The sequence below is a fragment of the Meriones unguiculatus genome, chromosome 7, assembly GCF_030254825.1.
Source record: "Meriones unguiculatus strain TT.TT164.6M chromosome 7, Bangor_MerUng_6.1, whole genome shotgun sequence".
Taxonomy (NCBI): Eukaryota; Metazoa; Chordata; class Mammalia; order Rodentia; family Muridae; genus Meriones; species Meriones unguiculatus.
In genome coordinates this window covers 116037366-116053536 of record NC_083355.1, presented here as the reverse complement: position 1 = coordinate 116053536, position 16171 = coordinate 116037366, and the positions used below count along the sequence as shown (strand labels likewise).

The 16171-nt window shown below is 47.5% G+C and overlaps 1 protein-coding gene across 10 annotated transcripts in view; it reads right to left on the bottom strand.

The window, feature by feature from the left end:
- The window catches only part of Mark3 (microtubule affinity regulating kinase 3), a 91579-nt gene extending 87088 nt beyond the window's left edge, over positions 1–4491 (bottom strand). For 6 of the 10 annotated variants that reach the window (XM_060388217.1, XM_060388218.1, XM_060388219.1 and 3 more), the window contains exon 1: positions 4353–4491. In XM_060388217.1, coding sequence (XP_060244200.1) covers positions 4353–4372 — 20 coding nt within the window. In that variant the 5' untranslated portion in view covers positions 4373–4491. The remainder of the gene's footprint in view (positions 1–4352) is intronic. The other 4 variants (XM_021655981.2, XM_021655984.2, XM_021655986.2 and 1 more) reach the window with 1 other exon arrangement.
- Positions 4492–16171: the final 11680 nt, after the last annotated feature.

The window sequence follows — 16171 nt, the reverse complement described above, 5'->3', positions numbered from 1 at the left end:
AATCTCTTCTAGAAACCTGGACAACCTACAAGGTAGCCTAGTTAGCAAGCTGCACACTGATTTCTGAAGCGTGACCCCTGGGTGTGCTGTATCATTGTCTTGGAGCCTGTTGGGAATGTAGCCTGGTTGATGGTGAGAACTGGAGATGAGCACTTCAGCAACAGCAACCCTCTATGTGTGTTTGCTCAGGTTAGACAGCACAGACTAGTTCTACAAAGCCCTGAGTCCTTTGTTCTGCTGGACCAGCAAGTCCTAAAGAACGAGAACAATCTGGTTGTCAGGCATACAATACACCCTCTGCAGTACAGCTTTACAGTCAGTAAGCATTCCAATTTGTTCAACAGGTTAACTCAGTATCACCCAATCAACAGCTGGCCAGACAATTACCACCATTAGCTTATTTCACAGACGTCAACAGTTCTGGCCCCTCTGTACTAACTTCTAAATACCTGACATAGCTATATGATAAAAAGTGTGGGGGGGGGGAGATAAAAAAAAGTGTGCGGGGCATTTGTGAGGCAGAGGCAATAAGATCTCTGTGAGTTCTAGGCCAGCTGGTCTATACAGCAAATTCCAGGACAGCCCAGAGAGGAATGGTTCGCAACCTTCCAAACACTGTGGCCTTTAATACAGTTTCTCATGTTTTAGTGACCCCAACCATAAAATTATTCGTGTTGCTACTTCACAATTACATTAAGGACGGTAACGTAAACACTTATGGAGACAAAGGCTCGCCAAAGGGGCCGTCAGCCACAGGTTGAGGACTTCCGCCATAGAGAATAAATAAGATGGCAGGTAAGTGGCATGCACGCCTAGAGGTGTTAATCAGTAACCTCTGCCTTTAGTCCTCCAGCAAAAATCTAGGCTTGCAGTGTGTCAAACGCAAGTCAACTACAGGACATAAAATAAAAGGTGAATTTTATCTTTAAAAAGCCTCCTACTTTGGGGCTGGAGGAATTAAGACGGCTGAGTTCCCAGCACACACTGGGTCTCAAAAACACCTGAAATTCCAGTTCCAGAAGGCTGGACACACTGTCTTCTAGCCGCAGACAGTTAACTAGTTTTTCTGAGCTATGATGAACTTCTATTGTCCATAAAGGCAAATAGTAACATGCAAAAATCAAACACAGGAGAACAGCATAATACACGAAGGGAAAACTATTACTGTTGCAAATTATGTTTCTTTATACTTACACTGCAGATAAAAGGCAAAGCCTTTTTTGAAACAGGGTTTCTCTGTGTAAACCTAGCTGTCTGGACTAGCTTTGTAGACCAGGCTGGCCTTGAACTCACAGCCATACCCCTGCCTCTGCCTCCCAAGTGCTGGGATTACAGATATGTGTGCCACTGTGCCCGGATGAGCCACAGCTTCTTAAAAGCTAGGATGCAGTGATCCACAAATTTAATATCAACACTTGGGATGCAGGGTCAGGTGGATCTCTGTGAGTTGAAGCCAGCTTGGTCTACAGAGGCAGTTTCAGGCCAGCCAATTGTATAAAAATGAAACCCTGTCTCAAAAGAATCCTCCCCTGACCCCACACAAACAAAAATAGGCTAGGCAACACTAGCTACACTCTCAATCCAATTCGTTATATTTGATTTAATAAACAATATTCTTCTTTTTGGTTGTTCAGTTGTTTTGTTTTGTTTTTTAAAGAGGGTTTCTCTGTGTAGCCCTGGCTGTCCTGGACTCGATTTATATACCAGGCTAGCCTCAAACACACAGAGATTCACCTGCCTCTGCCTCCCTGAGTAATGAGGTTTCAGGCATGAGCAACCACACCTGGCTAGGAATAATATTCTTAACACAAATAAGTAAACGTACTCATTTAAACTTTAAAACACCTAGGATAAATAAAATGTCTTTTTCACACAGACACACAGCAGAGCTGCTCTAGTCATAACAGTCAATAACTACCAACTGGTGAAAAATGTTTTCAAAGTCATGGACCACCTGATGAAATACTAAGTAGCAATAACAAGAAATGGACTATGAATGTACTTGAAACAAAGAATCTCAAAAGCATTATGCACCTGGAAGTAGTGGCAGACCTGTAACCCCAGCACTCAGAAGCAGAGGCAGGCAGATCTTTTGAGTTTGAGGTCAGCCTGGTCTATACAGTAAGTCCCATGGTAGCCAGGGCCACACAGAGAAACCCTTGTCTAAAAAATAAAACAAAAGCATTATGTATAGCCAGGGATACTTAAGTCAACCCAGTCTCAAAAAGAAAAGAAAGAGGGCAAGCAAAGCGTTATGTCCCATGGAGGAAGGCAGGCACAGACGACACGGTCACCCATACCAGTGATCACAGCAGTAAGGAGGCTAAAGCAGAAGGATGACTTGGAGTGTTGATGTTTTCTCCACAACTCAGACTAACAAAAGATCTTCTTAACAAGCAGAGATCTCTCATTCACTGCTATTCCTTCACACAACCATCAAAAATCTAATTATACAGTAATGACCAGTAAGGGTAGGCTATGCTTAAAGTGAACATGAGGTGTGACAGTGACACAGGACCCACACTGTGGCAGCTATTTCCATATCAAGCATATTCAAAAACTACAAGCGGAACATGACAAGATGAATTAGCCCAACCACTTGGATGTGCCATAGACCTCTTGATTTTAGCAATGTCGAAACCTCCGATATATTAAATAACAGAAGAAGGTATCCAAGCAGGGCATGGTGACACAGGCCTTTAATCCCAGCACTCAGAAGGCAGAAGCAGGCAGATCACTGGTCTACACAGTGAATTCCAGGATAATCAGACCTACACAGTAGAAGATAGATAGATGGATAGACGGATGGATGGATAGATGATAGATTAGACAGGCAGGTTCACAAGTAGGTAAATGGTGTACATATTGAAAGAAGACTCAAATGCAATCTTTCATCATAAATCTTTTGATTCTTATTTCCGTTTAGAAAACCCATGTTCTGGTTCTTACAGTTTTGGCTTTGATCACTGATTTTTTTTTTTAATTCAATCAATTTATTTGCTTCATCTTTTTAGAGTGGCCAAAGTATATGATGATCAGTCAGGTCAAAGAAGTTTCTTCAAAAGAACATAAAGGTCTCAAGATATGTCTTCATTCCCAGCTATGGGGAGAATGAGACAGAAGGCTCCTTTGAGCCAGCCCAAGCAACACTGCAAGAACTATGAAACGAAAAAAGGACAGATCTGGGGGGAAGGGCAGGACAGACAGACGGACAAAAGGTGAGGAAGGAAGAGGAAGAAAAGACAAAAGGTCTAATCTAAGCCCTCCTAATTAGGTGGTTTTCTAATCTATCTCAGGTGGGAAAACATATACAATGGTATATTTAATATACTACAGAGATGACTTGTACCAAGGTCTACGATCTACGTAAAGATTAAATCACCCAATAGCTATCAAGCACAAGTGGCATTTTTAAGATTAAAATAAAGGCATTTGATACCACTAGGTCACCATGCTTTTCAAAGCATGAAAACACCCGAAGCATAGAAGCTTTTCCAAAAAGATGGCATTTTCTTGCCAGCGGTTACCTCATGGCTCTATATAATGAAAGGCCAGTGAAAGTTTCTTTACAAGTTATTTGCTAAACGCTTTACAGAGGACAAAAGCTAGGCTAGAACACTTTGGAATCCGATGCGGGAGAAGGGTTCCAGAAACACTTGGGCAGGTCGAGCATTTCTTCAGTGAAACTTGCACTACACGTTTGTCACTCCCTAGCAATGCTGTTCCAGGCTGTTGTTTGGTTTGTTTCTGAAGGTCCTTTCGAACAAAATCCTTTTATACAGATTTGCTGGGTGTGCACACTGGAACGGGCCTGGGAGCTCCCCTAAGCCAACCCACTGGGTTTCCCTCAGCTGGGCAGCAGGACAGAGCAGAGCATGCATGGCATCTGCTTCTCGAAACGCTTAGCCCGCTGCTTCCGAATAGACTCAGCTTTGCAAGACGGGAAACTACTCCTTGATAAAGGCCGCCGCTCTCGAGCACAGCTACACTTCTACGTTCGGGAACTACGGGGGCCCACAAGGACCTCTCCGTGGGGCACTTAGTTTTGCGGTTGTCATTAAACTTGGTCCCATTTTAGAGGACAGTCCACTCGACCCGACTGGATCTTATGAATCTGCACCAAGGACAGGCAGGCTGTTAACCTTCCTGGCGTAAAAGGAGAGTTGTGTTCAAACACGCACTGGCCGCAGCAGCGCCCGGACGGGTAATGCTCAGCAGACCGTAAGGACAGCGCGCAGGCCGCACCCCCGCGCCGGGACAGGGCTGCGCCTTGACCCCTGCCCGGAGCATCTGGGCCGGGTCCCCCGGCTACCACCCTGAGGGTCTGCCACCTTGCAGCGCAGTGCACTCACGTTTTCAGTGTCTCGTTCATTCACCGTTGGCAAAGGGGTCCTAGTGGACATCTTACTGCGCTTTGATTCTGCACAACGCCAAGGCGAAAACAAAACCGCCCAGCTCTGGGCGGCCGGCGAGCAGCGGCCGCGAGCCTCCGGGCCCTGCCCTCCCCTGCCGGAGTCTAGATCTCCGGCCTGGCCCGGGCCGTGCGCCCGCGGGCCCCGGGGCTCATTCTCCCCCAGCGCCGGCGGCCGCGGCGAGGAGCCCGGCGGAAGCGGGCCGGCCGGCTGCCGCAAAGCCTCAGGGCGCCTCGCGGGCCCCTCGCCGCTCGCAGCCGCAGCGCCGCGGAGCTCGGCCCCGGGGGTTCGACACAGCGCGGCCGGCAGCCCCCGAAGAGGCGGCGGCGCAGGAGGATGTAGCGGAGATGAAGCGCAAGACAGGCCGCCGCGGCTTGCAGGCGCCGACCATGGAGGGGGCCACGGAGGAGGCGCCCACGCCCGGCTGCTTTCCCTTCTCCCGCTCGCTTTCCGCCCAGCCTCGCCCTGCCTGCTGCCACCGCCGCTCCCCGGCACTTCAAGAGCCTCACAGACCCAAGATGGCCGCGCCTCGGCTTCCTCCGCTGCCTCCGGCTGCCGGAAGTGACGCCGCTGCCGCCTGGAGTTCCGCCAATCAGCGCGTTCGAAGCAAGCTGCCGGCTGCTGTTGCTAGGGGCGACTTGTCCTGTTGGTTCGGAGTGGGTGGTGCCGTTGGGAAGGACTGGCTTGGTCTCCTCCAGCTGTAGCGGGCGGTGAGTTCCAATGGTCCAGATCGCCTGAGCATCCCTGACCCTTCCGGACCGCTGCCCTAGTGGGAGTCTTGCGCCCGACTGCTGGGCTGGCATTTACATAGTACATAGGCGGGCTGGATTACACTACACTGTTTGCAAAAGTTGAGTTCGCTTTCCTCGGGCCACGATGCAAAGGCAGGAGCTACCCCGAGCGGAGCGCAGTTGCAGGTCTCAGTGGACTGGGGAAGGAGGCAGGCTCCTGCTTCATAACTGAACCATTCATCGAGCATCCAGCCAGTGAACTTTCTTGCCACTGGGTATTGGACCCGACCGAATACCCATTCGAAAAAAGTAACAAAGGTGGCACAAAAGGGATGGGAAGAGGGGTTGGATGAGAACACATAGACGCCCCCCGGGATCAAATCCTAAATGCTGGCAGGGGCTTATATAATAAATATTTCTCTCTGTCTCTTCCTCTTCCCCCTTTGGCCCTCTCACACTCCCTACCCCTCACATTTTCCCTCTCGCCTTTTCTCCTTCCTCCTCTCTCTCCCTTCCCTCAAGCTCCCCAACCGCCCCTCTCTTGCTTCAGCCTCCTGCATAGAGGTATTACTGTAGGCTTGGGCCAGGCTGAGTGACCTGCAGCTGGAACTCTAAGTGCGCTGCCTTTTCTGCCTCCTCACAGTGTCGCCGTGCCTTTCTTGTCCTCTGAGGAGAGTCCACTGGTACAGGAAAGGTCTGTCTGTGTAAGCCGGGGTAATGCAAACTGCTCCTCCTAGTCCACCTTGTACTGGTTCTCCATTAAGCCTAAGGGTGCAGACAACATGTGATGTGAAGTCTGGATAAGTAAGTTGCTTAACCAAATCAACTATGTCGTCGGTTAAGAGGAAACTGAACCCCATTCCTACAGCTTTGGACATTTCCTGCTTTGTGAAGCATAGATCTTTAAACATGAGCATCACTTCCAGAGAGGCCAGAGAGTCCCAAAACGAATCAACACAGGGCTAAGATACATTCGGAACTCCCGTCTCACTCTCCTAGGGGTGTGCTCAAGGGGACCAGATGGCCCTATTTAAAATGTTGTTCTCTTTCTCCCTTTTTGGTCGAGGAGAGATCCACAGTGGAATTCTTCCCAGTCAAGTGTTTGCTCCACACAGTTCAACTGACAGGTAGGTTGTGAAAATGGGAAGTGCACTCGGGAGCTGGAAGACCAACTAGACCAACTGTGGACCTCCAACTCCACTTGGCCTAGGCAGAGGAACGATTACAGGAGGCATGCTTACTCTGAAAGGATATTGATGGCTGAAGAGGTGGAAACAGAAGGATCCCTGGGGCCTGTTGGGCAGCCAGCTTAGCCTAAAGCCGAGGCATGCTGGTGAGAAACAGCAGGGCGGATCATTGGAACACCAATAGCATGTGAAGATGAGAAGCCAAACTAAAGATGCACGAGGTAGGCAGACCTAGACTGAGCATGGTGCCAGCTTCCCCTCAACCCTGATGAATTCTGGTGATTCAACGCTGGCTCCAGGTGAACTGGGGACCTCCCAAAAAGTTGTCAGTCACAGGCTGGAGCTTTGAAAAGGCCTGTGGAAACTTCAGAACATTTCACATTGGCCAGAGAAATAACTGGCCATGAGGCTTCCTCATTGATGCTACACATTAAACTGTGAGCCATGGAATGCCAAAGGTTAGGAGTAAAGATGACAGCGCTTACCCTCAAGATGTTTTCTACTTTTCCTAAGCTTTAGAATTGAAGACACTGAAGTGTAAAATCACTATAAAGACCTGTAAATGGTAGTCATGTTTCTGACATGTGAAAAGGGAAGGGGGACTAGGAGGGCATGAGGGAGAGGAGGCAAGCTTTATTTTGTCCAGAGGAACTTGTATGGTCCTAAATTTTGTGCATCTGTGACCTATCTGGAAGGAAGGGAGAAATTATACCTTAAAACTGTTGTTTTCATAATTCTTGTTCCCTGCGTGATTCTTCTACCCTTTATTTATTTATTTACTTATTTATTTATTTATTTATTTTTAGATAGTCTTGCTACATAGCTCAGGCTGGTCTCTAATTCCTGTCTTGCCTCAACTTTCCTAATGCAGAAATTGCAAATGAACACCATCATGCCCAGTTCGTTTTTTTGTCCTCCTGTTTAAATAGTTCATAGCTTGAGCATCATAACAACAAACCCATTGCAATTCAGAAATGCACCTAGGACTGGGGAAATAGCTCAGTGGTTATGGCTCTTGGTGCTCAAGCAGAAGGATTAGAGCTCCTGAAATCCACATAAGCCTCAGGTGGGCAAAGCAACTCCAGGCCATTGTATTCCAGTGCTTGAAGAACAGTAGATCTCACTGGCCTTGAACTTCCCAGCAGCTAGGCTAAACTAGCTACCCAACAGGGCCCAGAAATCTTTGTGTTTCTGCCCTTTAGCCCTAGGATTACAAGCATACACACCAACAACCTGTCTTGTTTACCTGGGTCCAGAGGATGAGAGTCAAGGTCCTGTAGCTAGCATGGCTAGCACTTCACATTCTGAGCTGTCGCCCCCAGCACTTGGGAGGCAGAGGCAGGAGGAGCCCTTCGAATTGGAGGCCAACCTAGTATAGAGTGTTCCAGAACAGCCAAGATGACATAGTGAGACACTGTCTCAAAAGAAGGGAAGAGGGGTGCTGGAGAGATGGTTCAGCAGGAACAAGCACTTGCTGCTCTTGCAGAGGACCTGTGTTCCAGCCCCTCACTGGAAACAACCTTCTGGAGTCCAGTGCCCTCTTCTGGCCACCTATGGTCACCTCTTCATGCCCACATATACACACACACAGAGCTGAAACACAGTTAAAATACATTTTAAATGTTACTTAGTTTTTACTTAGGGTTTCTCTGTGTAGCCTTGGCTGTCTTGGAACTCACTCTGTAACCAGGCTGGCCTCCACCTCAGAAAGATCCACCTGCACCAGCCTCCACAGTGCTGGGACTCCAGAGTGTTTCCCATCACTGCTCAGCAAAATAATTTTTTTAAATGACATACTGGGAGAATTTAACAATATCTAGTAACATTAGCAGCAGCAGCAAGTTACACATGCTCCACGATACCATAATTCTATCCAAAATATTCGCCTGGACATAGGCTGTCAAGGTAGCTCATGGGAGAAGGGTGCTGGCCACCAAGCCTGTCAACCTGAGTTCAATCCCGGGGAACCCAGTGGAGGAGACAGATGACTCCTGAAGGTGTCCTCGGACTCCCACACTCACCTTGCCACTTGTATGTGAATGTACACACATAAAATGAATAAAGACATGTAATTTAAATTTTATCTTGTTTTTTTGTTTGTTTTCAGATAGTGTCTTACTGTGTAGCCCTGGCTGGCCTGGAACTTGCTATGTAGACCAGGCTGGCCTCAGACTGAGAGATCAGCCTGCCTCTGCCTCCCTGTTAAAGGCGCTCACTGGAATTCCTGGCTGAATTATTTTATTTATTTATTTTTTTCAGTTTTAAGGGAGCTGGAAAGATGGCACATTGGTTAAATGATGTGCTGCTCTTACCGGGACCAGCGTTGGGGTCTCAGCCTGATAACTACCTGGAACTCAGGAATCTGACACCTTCCGCACTAAAGCCACTTCAGGCACATGCAGACCCACACATACACGTGCACAGACATCCATCCTCATAACTTAAAGTCAAAATAAACCTTTTAAAGAATCTTAAAGTGGGGGCTGGAGAGATGGCTCAGCGGTTAAGAGCACTGTCTGTTCTTCCAAAGGTCCTGAGTTCAATTCCCAGCAACCACATGGTGGCTCACAACCATCTGTACTGGGATCTGATGCCCTTTTCATGCAGGTGTCCATGCAGATAGAGCACTCAGATACATAAAATAAAAAAAGAGTCTTAAAGTAACATTTGGACAGGTGGTAGTGGTACACACTTTTAATCCCAGCACTAGATACTCTGAGTTCAAGGCCAGCCTGGTCTACAAAGTGAGTTCCAGATCAACCAGTACTGCACAGAGAAACCCTGCCTTGGAAACACAAAAATAGATAGATAGATAGATAGATAGATAGATAGATAGATAGATAGATAGATGAAAGGTTTGAAATGTGCTGAGGGAACATGAATAAAGACATTCACAAACAACGCTCCAGGTCCCCATAGAAAAAAGCTAGAAATGCGATAAATGTCCATTATCAATATGAACAGAGAATGTGGTATGTTTATGCCAAAACTAATATGTAACAGAGAGACAAATGTTATTAGCTCTAGCCTTGCACAGGAAAGGGACTGAATCTCAGGAACCTAATCTGGAGCTGGTAAGTTGGTTCAGTGTGTGAAGACACATGGTGCCAAACTTGAAGACATGAGTTCAGTTCCTGGTTCTACCTAGTGAAAGAAGAGAGCTGATCCTGCAAACTGCCCTCTGACTTCTGTACAGTCTAATGTTTGCTGCCAGCATGGAAAAGGGGAGCAGGCTGAAGGCATAAAATCCTCAGTGCTCTATCTTAAGTCCCTGACCTCACATGGACAATTCCCGAGCAAGGCAGGCAGGGCGAGAGGAACCAGAGAATTTGTTAGGACAGATTCCGTTCCTGAGGCTAGAATGCCTTCTCTCCTGTGGTGTGACCTCAGACATGAGCTGTCTAGGGCTGGCCCTCTGAGTCAGCCCTGAGTTCCACCTACACGCCTTCCCCAGGGGTGTCAGGACTCAAAGCTTTCTTTCAGAATGAGGCCAGGAGAACCAAGGATGTAATGTGACCAAGTACAGATGAATAATTGGTGTGTTTGAATATTAATAGGAAGTAGTTTTTGTAGCCAAAGAAATAAAAAACAGATTCTCTTAAAACAAACTCTCTAATTTAGACCCAAGTCAAACAAATAGAAAACAAGAAAAAACCCAACTCCTAAATCTCCCTAATGATTGAAACCTTAGAAGAAATCCTACTTTTATATAAAAGTGTTGCTTAAATCATAGTTTCAGTCCGGGCATGGTACCACACACCTTTAATCCCAGCACTTGGAAGGCAGAGTAGGGCAAATCCCTGAGAATTTGAGGCCAATCTGGTCTACACAGCAAAATTCAGGCCATCCCTATCCAGGGCTACATAGAGAGACACTGTCCCTAAACTTTTCTTTTGTAAGGCTAGGGACTAACCCCAGAGCTGTGTGCACTAGACAACCAACTGCTGCTATAGGAGCCAGGCACAGTGGGCCCTGGGTCTTTGAGTAGCTTCTGGTCTCAAAATAGGTTCTTTCTAGCTTTGGCTATCAGGGAACTCACTCTGTAGACCAGGCTGGCCTTGAACTCACAGAAACCCGACTGCGTCTGCCTCCCTGAGTGCTGGGATTGCAGGCGTGTGCTACCACGCCAGTTGATACCTCCTGCTTTCAAAGGGGATTCTAAGAAATGCCATTGTATTCACAATGAGAAGGAAAGGTAAGACATTCTACAGCCTTTCCCGGGAGACAGAAAGAAAAAGCTATTCACGCCAGGTAGAGAGGATACCTACAGAAACAACCAAGAACTTCACCCAGGCGCAGCCAGGTGAGCCAATTAGTTTACTGGTGTTTCCTGCGGGAGCACCGTGACTTGGGGCAACACCACCACCAGCCTGGGTCTCTCCCCCAACCCCCAGTCAACTGTTCACTTCCTTATGCAGCCGTCTCCCACAGTGGCTATTGGAATCCTAGGGAGGGGAAAGAGCTCATGAGCCCCCGGAGTCAGGACCCTCCCCAGTCCCACCATAAAGAGGTGTTAGTAGGCCTGACCTAGGAGGGTGGCATGCACACTGCTCTGCTTCAGGCCAGCAATGGTCAAGGCCAACCAGGAGGACACAGCTGTACCACAGACATCCCTTTAATTTAGACAGCGTCGGTGATACAGTGACTGCCAACTCAGTGGGTTGGGAAGCACCTAGATTAGTATAGCACCACTTGGAGTGTGTTCTTTCCAAGGGGGCTGGCCCTGAAAGGCCAGAATGGAGTAAAAGGAAGAATTCATATTTCTTCATATGAATTCATATTCAAGTTCATATTCCCCTTTCTGGCCACTGCGATGCGAGCCGCTGCTCTCTACCACCACAACGGGGTGAGACCTCTGCGAGCCAACATGACCCTTTCCTTAAGCAGTGCTCCTCTGGTACTTTGTCCCAGTAGGAAAGGTTATCAGTCCAAGCACAACGTGGAGACACAATGTAGCCACTCCAAAGCAGAGAGAAGAACAAACCAGAGTGAGCACACTAGCCTGTCCTCAATCAGCACCCTCTTACCCTCCAACAAAGGCAGGCGTGTGAGACGCTGGAGAGAGCTGGTGGTTAGTACTTGCTGCTCTTGCAGAGGAGCAGGATTGGGTTCCCGGCACCCACATGTGGGCACCAGACAGTCACATGGTGCACATATATACACACATAGGCAAAACACTCACATGTATAAAATAAATCTAAAGAATTCTTTACAAATATGCCAGGTATGATGGTGCAGCCTTTGACAGCACTCAGGAGGCAAAGGCAGTTGGACCTCTGTGTATTCAAGGTGAGCCTAACCTACAAAGGGAGCTCCAGGCAGCTGGGCTGGCCCAGAATGAGAACCTGTCTCAAAAAAAGTATGCATGTATGTGCTCATGTGTATATGTGTGTGTACATGTGCTTGTATGCTGTGTCTGTGTGTTGGGGGAGGGGGAACAGAAATTCAGAAAGAATAAAAATAACTGAAAGAGGTGTGATGTTCAATTATTAATTCTCAACCTGATTCAACCTGGAATCAGCTAAGAGCTCGGCCTTGGGTGGGTGTCTGAGAGTGCCTCCAGGAAGGACTGACTGAGGGGAGAAGCCCTGCCCACAGCAGCATCTTCCAGCTGTAAAGGGGTCCAGTCAGAGAGTGCTCAGTGCTCGAATAAGAACTGTCTAAGCTGGGAATGATGGCTCCTGCCTTTAAACCCAGGACTTGAGAAAAAGAGTGAGCCTAAGGTCAGCCTGGTCTACCTAGTGAGTTCTAGGCCAGCCAGAGGCACATAGAGTGACCCTGTAGAGAGTTAGATGATAGATAGATAATTCTTGTAGGACACGGAGAAACAGTGCCCGCACACAAATACAGCGTGGTGTTCCACTGTGCGTTCCCAGCCAGTTTTGTCTAACCGCCCTGCACTTAGACATTGGGGCCATCGTGACTAATGCTGCGGAAATATTAACAGACAAGTTGCTACTTGGAGGTGTACTTCCTTCTCTCCTGGGTGTACTCCCGAGGAGCGGAATTGCTCACTCCTTTGGTATACCTATGTTTAAGCTCTTAAAGACCCAGAGCCCATTTTGCAAAGCTGCAACACTGTCTTCCTTTCCCACCAGCAGTGTATGTGTTAGGCGGTCCCGACTGCCTGCTGTCTATCTGGCCTCTTTTATCCTTGTCTGTACAGACAAATCACCACATACTGGGTAACACAACTCAACACGGTTTCCCTCTCCCAGGGCACCAGCACGATCTAATGCAAGCTCTGTGAGCGTGTGTGCGTGTGTGTGTGTGTGTGTGTGTGTGTGTGTGTGTGTACTCAGTATGCTGCCTGGCATGGTGGTGCACACTTGTAATCCTAGCAGTTGGGAGGCAAAGAGGCAAGAGAGGTGCAGGTCTGAGGTCAGCCAGTGCTATGTGGGAAGAACCTGTCAAAACTGAACCGAACAAGCATCGCACGTGCCTCTTTCTCAAGAGGACACAGGTAATTGCACCTGAAAAGCAGCCAGATGATTCCAGGCAAAGTTCTGGCCTCAAGCTCCCTACACCTTTTGCCATATAAGGTAATGCACAGGTTGAGATTTGACTGGGCTTTCACACAAGTGATGTGAAACGAGATCATATCGTGGCTTTGATTGGAGCATTCCTGTGGCCTAACAAGGCCAGCAGCTTCTCATATGCTCATCTGCAGCCTGTATTCTTTGGAGAAATGTGCGTGTGCAGATGCTTTGCCCAGCTTTAGAGTCACTTGTTTCTTCATTGTTGATCTGAAACTTCCTTATGTAGCAGTGAGATCAGGGAAGATGATGAAACTGAAGGGCCAGCACAGGACTCCTCCTTTAGATGACAATACAGCAGAATCTGTCAGGTGTAACTATTTGGAATCATTGGAAAACTTGCAGTTTCTAGACCAAGGCTCGTGCCTTCTCAGTTCCTCTTATGCACTGTGATAGGACACTATGGACCTGGGAACTGTGTGAATGTGGGTAAACTCAGCTGTGGGTACACATGTGTAGGACAGAAATTGATGTCCAGTGTCTTCCTATATGCAATGTAGCATATTGCTCTTTACCTTTTTTGAGGCAGGATCATTCACTGAATCAGGAGCTCAACACTTTGGTTAGACTGGCTGGCCAGTGAGCCCCCATGAGCCCCAGAACTGGAGTTACACCCTTATGCCACCAGGCCTGGCTTTTATGTGGATTCTGTGGGTTCAAACTTAGGTCCTCAGGATTGCCCAGCAAGCGCTCTTCCCACTGAGCCACCTAGACAGCCCATGGGTAATACAAGGGACAGCAATGTACTGTCTCATAGGGGCCAGTCCACCACTGTGGGTTAGCATCTGGTCAGGACTGTCTTGCCTGAAGAAGGAGGGGAAATGACGGGCAAAGAAGAAAACAAGAGATTATTGCTGCTTTGTTTTAAAACTAATTGAGAAAAGAGACTGTATGAAAAAAAATGGCTGAAAACTTCTTAAAAATTTGATGAAATACCAAAACAAACAAACAAACAAAAAAGAGTCCATTGAGACCAAGATGGCCAGGAAATTCTCCATCTTCCTCAAGAATGCCCTGACAAAAGTGACAAAAGAGCTGCTTGCTGCTCATTTCCACTGCTATAATTCTTTCCTCTCTCAGCCCCTAACCAGGAGCCACAACCAGGCCACACCCTACAGCTACCCAGTGCCCACAGGAGATAACAGGAACCTGCCTGATGTTCCCAGCCACACCCAGGACCTTCAGGGACCAAGCATGGAGTATCTGCAAAGCCTGTAAATACTCCCACTGATGGAACAGGTCCCTTTCCCTGTGGCCCCCAATGAAAACGTGAAAAGCAGTCCTTCCCTAAAAGGAGATTAATTCTATCTCATGGGAGGCTGTGGGAAGAGAATGGAGAACTTACAGGCACGAGCTACATGCTAAGTTTGAGTCTACCCTGGACTACATAAAGAGACTATGTCACACACACACTCACATTCACACACACACACACACACACACACACACAAAGTGGGAAAGGATAAGAAATTCCCAGATAAACAAAAGCCAAGAGCGCTCATTATTACTAGACGTGCTCCCCCAAAACATACTAAATCCTAGGCACGGTGCCTCATGCCTGTAACCCTGGTTCTTCCCAGAAACTGAGACAGGAGGATGAGTTTGAGACCAGCCTGTGCTATCAGGAAGCCTGAACCACAGAGGATGACCCCATCTCCAAAAAAATAAAAATAAATAATAAATAAATAAAACTCCAAAGAACAAATAAAAAGAAAAAAAAAAGAGCAAAATAAAGAGAGTGAGAGTATTCAACCCTAAATAGGAAGTCATTATGTTATGTAAACTAAATCAGATTCAAAAGGACAATTAATTCATTTTTCTCTCGTATGCAGAAATCACGTTTAAAATTGTGTGCATGTGTTTGTTTACACTGTGTGTGTGTGTGGGGTAACCAAACTAGAAAGGGGCTATGGGGGGGGGAGAGTCCTTAAGGGAAGTGGGAATAGAGAGGGTGATGGAGCCAAGGGTAGAAAGCAGAAGTGGAGAAGGACTGGGGGAAGGAAGAGGTCACTGTGGTGGAGGCCTGGGGAGATGGCTCACTGGGTAAGAGCGCTGCTTCCCAGCACCCACACAGAGGCTCCCAGCTGTCGATAACCCCATAGCTTCAGCTCCAGGGATGGAGTTCCTGCCTCCAATGGCAGTAAGCACACATATGGGACACATACTTACATGCAGGTAAAATATTCAGAAACTCAAAATTAATGATACACTAAAACAAAAAACCAAACAGGTTATAGGAACTGAGGAGAGCAGTGGAGAGGGTTACAAAAAAATAAAAAATAAAAAAACAAGGGTGTGGTTGAGCAGGCCTGGGACCCCAGCACACTGGGAGGCAGAGGCCAACTTGGTCTACAAAGCCAGTCCAGGACAGCAAAAGCCACACAGGGGAAACCCTGTCCTGAAACAAACAAACAGAAGAAACAAAGTATAATGAGGAATCTAGTGAAACAGAGGGCTAACTGTCCACAGCCAGAAGAAACATGCAGATCACTACCCAGGGAAGACAGCACACACACCTTCACAAGGGCACACAGATCTCCTCTAGGACAGGCCCTGTGGGGAGGCGCATCAAGCCCTAAGGTACTTCATAAGATATGCAAAGGGTCTCCTCACCCACAACAGGATGAAGTTAGAACTCATGAACAAGCCAGCTGTAATCCCAGCACTAAGAAGGTTTAGGCAGAATTCAGAGGATCCAGAATTCTAGGCCACCCTGGTATAAGAACTCCTCTCCAAAGGAGTAAAAAAGTACTATGAATAATTGTTCATTACATTTTTTATTTATGGTTCATTATGCATTACATGCATATCCTCTAGTATATACCAAATATGTTACAAAGGAAAACATAACAAATTTAAATAGAAGAGAAAGCTCTAAGAAATGCGCAGGAGTAAAGATGGGGCAGAAATTGAGGGAATGGTTAACCAATGACTGGTCTAACTTGCGACCCATGCCACCCCTGACACTGTTACTGATATCCTGCTATACTTGTAAACAGGAGCCTAGCATAACTGTCATCAGAGAGGCTTCACCCAGCAACTAATGGAAACATGCAGAGACCACAGCCAAACATTCGGCGGAGCTTGGGGAATCCTGTGGAAGAGGGAGAGAAAGGCTTGCAGGAGCCAGAGGGTTCAAGAAGATCACAGAAAACCTACAGAATCAACTAACCTGGACCCATAGAGGCTCACAGAGACTGAACCACCAGCCAGAGGGCATGCATGGGACGGACCTAGGTCCTCTGTACATATTCAACAGTTGTGTCGCTTGGTCGTCATGTGAGACTCCTACCAGCAGAAGCAGA